The sequence below is a fragment of the Siphateles boraxobius genome, unplaced genomic scaffold (assembly GCF_051911475.1).
Source record: "Siphateles boraxobius isolate OS27281-9 unplaced genomic scaffold, OSU_SipBor_1 25, whole genome shotgun sequence".
Lineage (NCBI taxonomy): Eukaryota > Metazoa > Chordata > Actinopteri > Cypriniformes > Leuciscidae > Siphateles > Siphateles boraxobius.
The window spans coordinates 20254854-20268259 of record NW_027508866.1 but is presented as its reverse complement, the minus strand read 5'-3'; the positions used below and the strand labels follow the sequence as shown (position 1 = coordinate 20268259).

The window sequence follows — 13406 nt, the reverse complement described above, 5'->3', positions numbered from 1 at the left end:
GACGAACACTAGTCATGACAACGGGAAGTTATGCTTGTTGTCATGCATAAGCCATGGCATCGGAGCAGATGGTCTTTTTCATCTCAGGTGTATGGAGACATCCAGTGATCTCAATTAATTTAGTTCTGTCCACATTTGACAGCATAAACTATCCGTCTGTTGCAGCGTTGTCTTTTTGTTCATGTTCTAGATTTGCAAAGACGTTTCTGTCAAGAGAGATTGAGCAATATATAACGCACATGTATACACCTCTAATACATGCACATGTGTACCCGTATTGCTTGGCCAGCACTTTTTGTTTTGAAACTCGAACACGATTTTGGCTAAAGCTCTTCTTCTGAGCTACTTTGTCAGGAATGTTTCTTCACTGAGGAATCCCCAGCGACAGGGCCTTCGTTGCCCTGCATGAAGTACTGTTCCATTTATTAATATGAGGAAATCTCTTCAGAAAGGGAGTGCTGCCTCCAGCATGTGAATAGAGGGGGCCCATGGAACTGCTGTGGTTTGCTGTGGAATGAGCCTGATTTAACACATGAATAACAGAAACTAGAGCTCTGCAAAACAACTGGACTGAGTCTCAGCTATTGGGGGAGGAGGTGTGCTCTCCATCGTTTGCTTCAGCTCCATCTTTGGACTGAAAACCTTTTTATGTTTTTCTCTTCGAAATTGATGAATATCACAATGCTTACACATTCCTATCTTTAGAAACTCGTTGTGATATGATCCTTGAAATGAATCTCCCGATCTTAATGTTTGCAGTATGCTGAAGAAATGAGCACTGTAATTGGGGAATTTCTCCCTTTTTGGGGAGCAGATCTGCAGGTGGGTCTGCGTGTGTGGTTAAGTGTACAAAGTTCAGAGTCTGATGGATATCAGATGGATTTGTTGATTATAGTTTGAGCAACTTTGTTGATGTGGGCTTGCCAGCAGGTCACCTGTCAGTGCCTGAGGGGGTGCGTCTGTGGGTGTATATTCTTTCTTTTTGGGTGAGTTCCTCAAGTGAAGGTCAGTACACACAAACGTACAGGGCAAGAGGACAACTGATTGGAGGTTGGTAGTTGCACCAATAAGAGACCTTGCAGTCCTACAATGCTGCAGTTAATTAGCTCAATCCCGGCTCCTTTTTATCATGTTGCAATTCCAGATGTGAACCGTCAAGCTTTACTCAAATTGAGTTACTGTAAATCTGCTCTATGGCCTGGCGAACACACTATGAAAGCACATAGGCCAAGAGGCTTGTTCACGGCCCCTGACCTGGAACCCATGAGCTTCTGACTTTGTGCTGGGGCATCGGTAGTCAGGTCTCTTACAAAGTGATTTAGTCATGGCTTGTCTCCAGTAAGGGTTTATCCCACTGACACCGGAAAGACTTCATATCCAAACATGTCATAAATAAAAAGATCTGCAGTAAACCAGGTGTAAAAGCCAATCGGGCTTGGAGAACTTTCAGATTTAGTTGGCGCCATGTGAGCCTTGCACATGACCTGAGGTTAGATTCATCTTGGGCCTGCTCAAGGTTTCTCAGTAGGGATGCACTCTAAAATTTGTGTAATCATATTTGTGTGCTGATACCAATATCTGATTTCTTAGAACATCCGCCAATACCCCTTGGTGATTCTGCTTTTTATTTTTTACTTACAGCTAGTTTTACACATAGTATAATTCAATTGGCAACTTAAAAAATAAATGATTTTATTGCTTTTTTTAAATTTATTTATTCATAATTTGACTCTTTTGTTTTTCCTCCTTTAAATCACAATTCCTTTTTCACCTAAGCCACACAAGAGATATTTTCTTCACCGCATGAGTTGTTATCTGTCACCAAATTTTGATTGACAAGACATAATTGGCTCTGATCATCAGCTGCTTTTAAACAAATGGTTGATTTTCAAAACAGTCTGACAGTAAACTTTGAGTTTTCACTGCATTTTGGCCTCCTATCAATGTTTTAGTTTACTGAAAACAGGTTTTTGGAAACGCTTTTCAACAGATTTTGTAATATACAACATGAGAACCATTTGTGCATGGCAACAGTTTATAAAAATGTGCTGGAATTCGACAGGAAGGAATTTTGACTGCAATAGTGGAACACTGATTTGTTTTTTGTGGTCGGTTGTTCTAGATAACGTTTACAAGTCAGCATACAATCGTTAAAATGATAACTATATGGAGGAGTATGCATATACTGCATCAGTTAAGTAGTACACATTCTTCTGTGTTTCTTTACATAAAATCTTTATAGCACAATATCGCCAACTACTGGCCTGGCATGGCTGTGTGGCAGCATTTAAAGTGTTTTTGTGAATCTTTTTCAGAAATTTCTATATACATGTAAACAAAGTATAAGGCAAAGTTGACCATTCTCACCCATCTCTTCTGTCTTGTATTTTTAGCAATTGTTCAGGGTAGAGATGATACATATTCTGCTGTATCAGCTGCCGTCAGACATACCAGCACTCGGTATCAGCCTGTATCATCTTTTTGAAGTACTTTTCATGAACGTCACTGGCAGAGTCCGTCCTAAACCTCCTGTCTTTTGTAAATGTTACACTTGCTTTTTTAGGCCTGGATATGTTTCACTGTGAAACAATAGACAAATATGGCTTCACGTTCCAAGTTTGTTCTTGCTCTTCGAAGCAGCAGGATTGGGTAATTTTGTAGCAATGAAGTCCCAGACAGGGAAATCTTAATCAACATTCTTGGCATAATAGGAAAGCGTTGGCTCAAAGGATGTTTTGTTTGATTTTTCATTAATTTTTTTCCTTTCATTGCACTCTCAAAGGGAAGTAAGAAATTCCAACGACTTTTTTGGCACATTCCCGCTGGCTGTCAATTAAGCTCAATGTTTGCCTAGATGTGACTCTGATGCCATATATTTCGGTGCTGTGAGTGAGTTTAAATGTGGAATCAGAGGCCAGACTTGAAGAAGTGTTCCCAGTGGGGTGGTCTCTCTCCGCAGCAGGGAGGTTTGGGACTGAGCCAATCAGGTGACGAGACAGACCAGCTTCCAGAAACACCGCCAAAACAAGAGGAAAATATAGTGTGTTTCTTTTGTGTCAGGAATAAATAATGTGAGTGCAGCATTTGAAATGATTTAGCCTCTCAGCCTTCACTTTTCACACCTGTGCTAGTGGCTTACTCTGTATTTATTCTGGGCTTCTTTAAGTCCCCCAAGGTTAGAGGTCAACGATTTGGGTGGAAACATAAATTAGGAACAGGAGGTGAGGAATCACTTTGACAGGGACATTTTTGGATGTTTAAGTGCTGTTGTTCAAGTGAAGGTCAAGGTTTTTCTGGCATCGTGATATTCTTTCAGATCCTTAGAGGGTTCAACCTAAAATTATATTTTCTGTCAGCATTTTTTTCAACATCATGACTTTTGTAACTTTGTGACTTAAAATAAGGACACAAAATAAGACATTTTGGAAATTTGTCTCAGTGTTGTGTCCATAAGTGGGGTTCAATATTGTTATTCCTTAAAGGATTAGTTTTCTAAATTTCCTGATCATTTACTCACCTCAATGCCATCCATTCAGGTCTTTCTTTCTTCAGTAGAAAAGAAATTAAGTTTGAGGAAAACATTTAATGATTTTTCTCCACAAAATGGACTTTAACGGTAACTCAATTGTTGAAGTCCAAATCAATGCAGTTTCAAAGGGCTTTGAAGTGCTTCAAAGGGCTCTGCACGATCCCAGCTGAGGAATAGGGTCTTTTTCTAGTGAAACAATCGGTCATTTTCTAAAAAAAATAAAAATGTATATACTTTTTAACTCAAATTGTTCGGCTTGTGCTGGTCTGTGATGCGCCAGGCATTACGTAATCACGTTGGAAAGGTTATGCTGGACGTAGGCGGAAAAATAACGTTTGGGTTTCAAAAGATTTAAACATCCAGCCCAGGAGAAAAAGACGTACTATTAAATGTATTAAAAATGTACTTGAGTATGTTTTTAGTACAATACAAATATACTTTAATGCATTTTTAATACATTTAACAGTACGTCTTTTTCACCTGGGTATGCACACGAAAGGACCATTTTAAACAATAAACTGACACAAAGAAGCTTGTAAACAATGGGGCGGTACTTCGCCTACGTCCAGCGTGACCTTTCCAACGTGTTTACCTAATGCCTGGCGCGTCGCACCAGCACAAGACTAACAATTATTGTTAAAAGTACATACATTTTTATTTATTTTTTTAGAAAATGATGATCGTTTCGCTAGATAAGACACTATTCCTCAGCTGGGATCGTGCAGAGCCATTTGAAGCACTTCAAAGCCCTTTTGAAACTGCATTGATTTGAACTTCAAAAATTTGGTTGCCATTAAAGTCCATTGTGTGGAGAAAAATCCTGAAATGTTTTCCTGAAAAAACTCAATTTCTTTTCCACGGAAGAAAGAAAGACATGAACATCTTGAATGGTATTGGGGTAAGTAAATTTCATTTTGAGGTGAACTAATCCTTTAAAGGGTTTGTTCATCCAATGATCTAATTATTTACTCACCCTCAAGCCATCCTAGGTGTTTATGACTTTGTTCTTTCAGCCAAACACAATCTGAGTTATTTAAAAAAATATCCTGGCTCTTCCAAGCTTTAGAATGGAATTAATGATTCCTTAGGTTTTTAAGCCCAAAAAAGTGCATCCATCCATCATAAAAGTAATCCATACGGCTCCAGGGGCTTAATAAAGGCCTTCTGAAGCACAGTGATGCATTTTTGTTAGAAAAAAATCCATATTTAAAACTTTAGAAACTACAATCTCTGGCTTCCGGCAGCAGCCTTACACAAGTCGAGTTCTGGCAGAAGAGTGACCAACATATCCGACTTTTTTGGGCTAGGGTACCATTCACTCCCATTATAAAGCTTGGAAAAGTCATATTTTGTATTATAACTCTGATTGTGTTCGGCTGAAAGAAGAAAGTCATACACCTGGGATGGCTTTAGGGTGAGTAAATTATGGGATAATTTTCATTATTGGGTGAACTAACCCTTTAAGTTCTTACTGATGAATATTTAGCAAAGTATCCAGTAAGACAAAATGTTTAGCCACATTCATGGATTTATTTGAAGAATACATAATATAGCCTAACAAAAATGTTATTATGTATACAAAGTGTTATTTATGTTAAAGAGAAATTAGCTAAGCAAAATTCCTTTTTTGAGTATTATGAGTATTTAGATATTCAAATGTTAAAGTGAAGAACTACACCTGTGGTTACTTTGATAGGATTCAAAAAAGTGTTAAGAAAAAAAGTGTTAAGAAAAGCTCTATCACAATATGTTTTTGCAGATGGTACTTTTTTGTAATTTTTTGAAGTATCATTTTGCATCCAAAAATACCTTTTGAGACCATTGTACATGGCTTTTTTTTATTCACAATGAGATGATCTTTCCTGAAGGGCTTGGAAATAACTCTTGTTGATTTTTTTTTTTGTTTGTTGCTTTCTTTGTTGCCTGGGAAATTCTCAAAACACAGAGCTGCTTATAATCAGAAGAAACATCCTCTATCTCATATATGCTGTGTTCAGTCAAGCACTGTCAAGTCAAGAGCTCATCATGTTTGCTGATCAAAATATAATTTTTCTCTCCTGTTACCTAAAGTTTTCCTCCAAATCATCTACCATTGCGAACACTGATCGCATTCCTGTCTCCCCTCCCATTTCTGCCCCGTTGAAAAGGACTGGCGCTAGTACTACAAGTTTGTCCTCATATTCCCCTGGCTAATACATTGGAATTTCTTGGCTGATACCACATACTTTCTAACTTCAGTAGAATAAAGATCTTGTTGTTTTATTTTGGAACTCATTTACAGATGAATATTTACAGATACAATTCAGCCTGCGTTCTTATTGGTCAGTAGGGGGAAACTAGTTCCAAAATAACAAACACAGCCAAAAGTTTGTTGAAAAATCTTGTTTTAATCTACAGACTAACAGTCTGATCTCAGGATTGATTTTTTACTGTGCTAGTTTATCAGTTAGATATAGATATAGTATAATATAGATATAAATAGTATACCCATAAAAAAACGTATCCTAGCAATGTTGTTAAAAGTCATGTTTAAGTGTAACTGTTTAAGTAACTTAAAAAAAAACCCATTATGACCACTCTTAAAGAAACAATTAGATGACTAACCTGTGAAACAAGTCTAAGCAGTTCATGCAACTTGTCCATGTTGCCATCTCTCCACAGCTATGTTTCCATCCACCTATTTTCAAGCAAGTTTTGGGGTATGGCAAAAAAAAAAAACACTCGATGGAAACACAAAGATGTGCATACATTTAAAAAATATGCATATCGCTTGATCCGCAACAAAAGCACTTTGCCTCAACAGTGGATGCGATTGGATAGCTGGACTAACCAGTGGACCAATTTCATTGCACAGCATCTCAGATGTTGATTTGATCAATCTGCAATGCCTGAGCCAAAGTCTATCATTAAAATGTTTTGGTATAATGAACTTCCAGAAGCATCTCACACGATTGCGTTCCCAAACACCAGGCATCCGAACACAAGATAACAGCGTTTATTGCGTTTCGTCTCTGAGATGCAAGTCATTTATGATGTAGAATAAAAGAGCCACAGTGGCTTTCCCCGATTGCATTTTTATTACAAATATTTTGCACCAATTACCCAGGAAGTATCTACCATTAAAAGTGCATAACCTTCTTTTGGACTTAATTTTTTTTTTTTTCGTTTAGCACTATTTCGTTCATGTTGTTCTCGGTCCATCAGAACTTTTTTACTCCAAGTTTATCCACCTTTTTTGCAATGCTGAACTAAGCTTTTTTCTGTGAATGTGCCAGACTTTCGATTCATTAGCTGCTATAGGGAAATAACTTGAAGAATAACAAAGTGCAGTAAACGATGAAGCTATTTGCACTACAAAACAGTCCGTTTATGATTATGATAATTCATTCAAATAGTATGATAGCAAATACCAGTTTTGAATATCAAGCAGCACAACAGACTGTTTTTGTGCAGCTAAAATAAGTGGAAAGCAAATGACACAAGTTGCAAATGGCTGTTAAAAATAAGGTTGATAGTGTAAGAAGTCTCCAACTAATTGAGCCTCATTTCTTTCTCCATCTCCTCATTTCACACACAGATAAAGAAATATTTTGAGCTGGAACCTCTGGCACGAGGCAAGAGCTGGATTCTGGAGGGAAGCACGGTGGACAACATGGACGTGGTAAAGGAGAGCTTTGGTCAGCTAATTCATCTGTTGGAGGAGAAGGACCAGGACGCAGGCAGGATATGACCCAGGGACGACATCCCAGCAACCCTAAGACACTACCCATCGCCAACTCACCACAGGCCAGCACATCTCCAGTCACCATGGCCGTTGTGTAAATTAAGTAGTTACTTTAACTTTGTTACTGTGGTGAAACTAATTGAGCCATGGAAAAATGGACTTTGGTAAATCCTCACGTAAGGATGCATATCTGCAGAAAAAGAAGGTACTTCAGCCCCGAAGTTTGATACCTTCTCTCAAACCACACGTATTAACCCAGAACACACGATTACCATTGTCAGTAAAATGGTTATATCAGTTCTTTTTAATACAGACCTAGTTGCACATTGCTCCTAAATAGATGATTTAATCAAATGCTTGGTCACGTAGGGCAACTTGAAGTCATGTAGTCCGTAGTTTGTTTTCTTGAGTGATTGCGTGAATGCGTGTTTGAGAGAGTGAGAGTTGCCAGTTTGTACTTAAAAGCCTTAATGTGAGTGATAATGTATTTTTAAAACAAACATTTCAGTGTGTGTTCTCACAAATGACAGTCTTTAGATGTAATTGAAATTTGCCGTCTTAAATATTTGTGGCTGTGAAGTGTAAAGTGGAGTTATGAGTGATACCTGAGTCTTTAAAAAATATAATAAAATCTCCTCCTGTCATGTAATATCTCTAAACAGCATGGAGCCGCACTCGATTGGAGATTTAGATAAACGCGCATTTTTGATTTAAGATCATTGAGGACACGAAGGTGTTTTTATAACTCGGTCTAGTATTATTTCTAAGCTGAACATATCCAGGGTTTTGCTCATCTATCTCTTTATCTTGGATGATAATGGTTGACAAAGCCCTACTGAAAAATATAACACCGGTTTGACTTTGTCTTTTCACCATAGACACTAAAACCACAATCAGTCCCTGTAGGTGAACAATGACAGAGCCTTTGATTTTGTATGCATGATGTATTGACCATGTGCTTGTTTGGATATCACATTATTTGTTTGTGAATCATTTTTGTATTTCTGTTGGCCCTGAATGTAAAACACTCTCTTTGCATAAGCACGCCTCCTCTAGTCTCAAAGTTCTCCCATTTAGATGAGTTCCCAGACACGTGAACAGAGGAAACTAATGTAAGAGTCACCAAAACCAGTCATGTGCCACATCAGCCACACTTCCAAAAGCAGATTTCCTTTGAAAAACACCTCGAATGCATAGTCATCGTCAAACTCGGACATAACCTTGTGTTTTATTTATATCTACTACAGTTTTATACCCTCCGAACCAGTTCAGCTGCCTTTTTGTAATTCAAATATTTGTACATTTGTTACAGATTAGTCTCTGGAAAGGACATCTTTGTACTGGAAAGAAAGAAAAAAGTCTAGGTGGACTTTTAGCAGTTTACCAAGGTGGCATCAAGTCATTCACATGTTTGACAGTGTTTATGTGTATTTATGCATCATTTCCACTGAGCAACATGGAAAATAAAGGCAGAAGGACAAATGTGTTGTCTTTCGTCATTTGCTTCTGGGATGGTATCGTGTTTATCTTTTTTGTCTCGTGAATAATGGACGAGAACATTATCTAGACTTACTGACCTTGACACTGTAATTGGGGTTTTCAGGTGCTCACTCTGTGATATTATTTCCTGTCTTATGGTGTTTTTTGGCAGACAAAAAATCAGAAATGCTTTTATAAGAAATAAAAATTAAGTGATTGTGGCAAAATAGGTAATAAGGTTTTGTTTTCAAGAGTTTCATTCTTTCAAAGGGGCTTTTTGCTTTGTGATATCAAGATACTATCCTGATACTTTTACCCCTAAAAATTATTAAATTAATTTTAATTCACACATTAAAAGATTTCCAATTATTGTGTCATTGACCCATTTAACAGCAAGTAAAGCTGTCCTTCTTTTGATATTTTCCCTTGTTTTAGTCATCTGGAAGGCTTTGAGCTCTCTTCTGACTAAAGCATAAGGAACGCCGGCATCTCTATGGCTCATCTCCTCAATAGTGATTAGTCATAGTGTTTCCCTGTCTATGGATTTGTCATCTACAGTGATTTACAGCTGTCCTTACAAAACTACTAGATGGAGGCCGTTTCTTTTCATTGACTTGAGGGGATTTCCAATAAACCAGACTCAAAACAAGATCTAGAGCTAAATTGACAGACGATACATTTATATATGCTGGGAATGTAAAAACAAAAACGTAAGGCTGCAAAGAATATTGAGAGAACACCACGGTTGAAAACAATTTGAAAAAACCTCTGTGTTTGTAGTCAACATTTCAAAATGGATGACAACGAGCACAGTTTGAGCCCAAAAGGAGGTGAAACAATTGTAAGTAAACCGCTGATCTGTCAGTTCTGCCCAACATCCCAAAGCAAAACGCCATCGCGTACAGGTAAGAAAGCTGCTGCCATAGTATGTTTACCATAACGCTGTTTAACAAGTATACAAAGTATGATGCGGATTTCAGTTATAAACCTACAACTCTGTTATGTTAATAACCCTGTGTCGATCAGACTCTCCGTGCGCAGGGATACAAAAACGTGGAAGTACAATCTGTCGTTTTCATGAAAGCCCTGGAGCTTGGCCAAAAGTCAGATGACGCAAAAACTTTTGCTGACAAATAAATGTGAACTTCTCGGTCCAGGTAGCAGAGAAAGAGTAGACATTCCTTTACAAAAACGACTGACATTGAAGCTATACAAAATCGGCGAACTTACAATTTAAGTGAAAGGTTGTTTTTTTGAGAGTAGTGTAAGATGCGTCAGCCCCTTCATCTATCAAATTATATTTACATTATATAACTTATTTACATATAGTAAATAAAGGGATCATCATGTGCACCTTACTGTATTTGAGAGATGTATATGAGGAAAATTAGTATTGTTGTTGTTTTTTTTCATTCTAAAACGTATGCCAAATCTGAAAAGTAAAATGAATGTTATGCTGTACCTGTGGCTCAACTTTTCCTCCAAAGTGCTAATGGAACCATTATTTATATGAATAGCCTACTTATACATTTACTTTTATGTTTAAAATTGTTTTGCTTGCTATATTTAAATATTGGCTGGTTTATGTAAATATGAATTATGTGCAGTATTTATTACGTTCATATTTGTATTTCAAATGCAAATCGTTCAAATATTCTTCGCTTACCTTCCTTAGGGTAAGCAGGACCATTCTACACTTTTTTGTAATTTTTATTATATTTTTATTTTATTTTAAAAAAGAGTAACGTACAGTAGATACATGTTAATTGGTTAACTGTAAGTTACCTTATGTATATATGGTGATGGTTTTACACATGTAATTTAACTGTAAAATACTGTCAAATTTATGATTTTTATGAGTAAAACTATGAATATCATGTACTTTACCAAATTATACTATACATTCACAGAAGTCCCTGCATTACAAATCACATATGATTACATTTTTTTACAATAATTTAGTTTCTTCTTATTTTTGTTATCAGTAATGCACATTAGTGTTATGTTATTTAGTTGATGTAACTTAATGTTTAATGAACAGGCTGCTTACAATGTGCTCCGATTCATCATGCGGTTTTCTATTGTGCCACCTGTACTATTGTGGTGGTTATTGGTACATATTAAGCTAAAAAGTCAGATTTTCTTAGTATATTGGTATATTAACATTATATCACATAATGAAATATACAGTTATAAGTTGTAAAATGGAAACATTGTCACTATTTTTTACTGTGAATTTCTGGCAACAGCTGCCAGTTTAACAGGATATTACCAGTTTAACAGGGATTTTACAGTGTATGACTGCATGTTAAAGAAACGTTCTTCTAGTTTCAGCTGACAGCAGACATTCTGAAATATAACTTCTTTTTTTGAGAATTTGACCTCCGTCTCATTTCCCTTGACACTCAGTTCTTCTGACTGTAACTCAGTTAATAACCTCTCAATACAACATTAAAATTGTCTGTGACTTTGCTTTCTGGGGGCAGACAGAAAAGTATTCCTCTGATTTCGAGATCTGACTGACAAAACCTGTTTTGACAGAACGAAATGTAAATGACGTTGTAAAAGAGAGAACTTCTGAAAGATTCATCTTTTAGTAATAGTATTGTGTCTGGAGAAGAGACATAATCTAATAACCTGAGACCATTTGAAATTGCTCACTCTCGCTATATCCCAGACGAATATTAGTATGCAGAAAGATGAACAATTATTAATCTTTAAACTTAAACCATGTCTGAAGAACTTCACAAAGCTGTCTTTGAGTATTGAAATATTGAATATTGAAACTTTCAATATTTTCTTCCTTTCCCCCAGTGTCAGTCTGACTGACAATTTTACAGTAATCTTCTTAAAATGCTCTTTATCACACCTGTGCAATGGGAGAGTTTCAGAAAGTGTCTTATTTTTTTTTTTAATAGTTATTATGAGTTTCTTTTGCAGCTCTTAAAATGATAGTTCAAACTTGTAAGACTTTTCTTTCTTCTACGGAACACAAAAGAAGATATTCTGAGGAATATTTCAATAGTTTTTGTCCATTTACTCACCTACATGTCGATGAAAGTCAATGGGGTCCAACACAACCGCACTGGACCCCACCCGCACTTTGACATGATGACAGAATTAAAATTTTTGGTTGAACTATCTCTTTGAGGCAAGACACCCCAGGTAGGTAGAAAGGGTAAAACATTTAACTAATAGATATTATCATACTTTGATTGATTACATGAAGAATTGCAAACATTTTGTTGACTTAATTAGAGTCAAAAGATTTTTACAGAGGGGATTTGGGATATTTCTTTTTTGTCACTCCATAAACACTGTCAACAGCTGGAATAAAATTGTATAAAATTAGGCAAATGATGCACTATATGAACAAAGCCTCTGTCAAAACCATCAGATTATAGTCAGGAATGAAAGTTTGGTGTATTTAATGCTGCCTTTTGGTGCTATCATAATGATCGTAAATATGAGTTTCCTAATTAAAAATTTTACATGATCGCCCTCTCAAGTCGTATTTACCTCTGGAAAGCTCAGGGATAATTCTGATACCCAAGTTCCCAAGTTGTGCGGGCCATAAACATTAAACATGGTTCATGGAGGGCAGAACGATTGCTGCTCTGACTGGTATGCTTTATTCGTTTTTTTTCCACAACAGCTACATCGCCTCGTCCAGTCGTTAAAGGGTTAGTTCAGCCAAAAATGAAAATGATCCCATCATTTCCTCACCATCAAGCCACCCTAGGTGTATATGACTTTCTATGACTTAAGAAATATCCTGGCTCTTCCAAGCTTTATAATGGGAGTGAATGGTTCCTGAGATTTTGAAGCCCAAAAAAGCTCGTCCATCCTAAAAGCAATAGCCTGTATTTGACCGAAATTCCAGAATTGTCAACAATCTGTATAACGTGGTTAATGTTTATATGGTTCTCAATGAATTGGATGCTAAATAAATGGGCTTTAATAAGATTTTCCCCAATAAATAGGCAAAAAAAAAAAACTGGTGTCCTCCATGATGCCTTCTCTTTCCGACAGCAAAGCGCTTGAATGCGACAAGCTCGTAATCACGACTTCAGAAGTAGGAAGTAGGAAATTTCCGATACCATGTGAAGTGCATGAAAAAAAAAACATTTTGAGATATGTATTGCAATTATAATCTACAGGTAGAAAGAAGTGTATTTCGGATGTTTCTTTCAACTAGTCTATCTCAAAATTGACCAGACAAGAAACTCAAGAATCCCAGAATTGCTAATGAAAATGTACTTAACTAGGCCATAATATGGCCTAGTTAAGTACATTTTCATTAGTAATTCTGGGATTCTCAAAGCAAAAGGACCATGCGTCTGAAAAGCAATGACCCTTTTGCAGTGCTTTTTTCCTTCATACAGATGAGAAATGTGCAGTTCCTACTGCCGCCGTACCTCCACAAGCATGTTCCCATGAATGATTATAATGAGTTAGGGCTGTTAGGGCTAGTTGCCTCCATTAGTGAATATAGCACACATGCCATTTTGCATTGTCTTGCGACACAAAGTTCAAATGTAAGGACAAAATGTACATTCTCCTCTTTTCAATACTGGAACATCAAAACCGTCCCGTCTGGGGTAACGAGGCATGCATGCTCATTTAGAAAACTTTCTCCATTAGCGTGTGAGAAAAACTCTTAGTAATGTTAGA

The 13406-nt window shown here is 36.8% G+C and overlaps 2 protein-coding genes across 2 annotated transcripts in view; both read left to right on the top strand.

Annotated features, from left to right (window-relative positions):
• arl15b (ADP-ribosylation factor-like 15b) overlaps window positions 1–8735 on the top strand; it is a 52832-nt gene extending 44097 nt beyond the window's left edge. The window contains exon 5 of the mRNA XM_077243085.1: window positions 7107–8735. Within this exon, the coding sequence (XP_077099200.1) occupies window positions 7107–7259 (153 nt within the window). The 3' untranslated portion in view covers window positions 7260–8735. The remainder of the gene's footprint in view (window positions 1–7106) is intronic.
• Window positions 1–13406, top strand: part of LOC143750170 (chondroitin sulfate proteoglycan 4-like) — a 445241-nt gene that overhangs the window by 65664 nt on the left and 366171 nt on the right. The gene's annotated exons all lie outside the window — the stretch shown is intronic.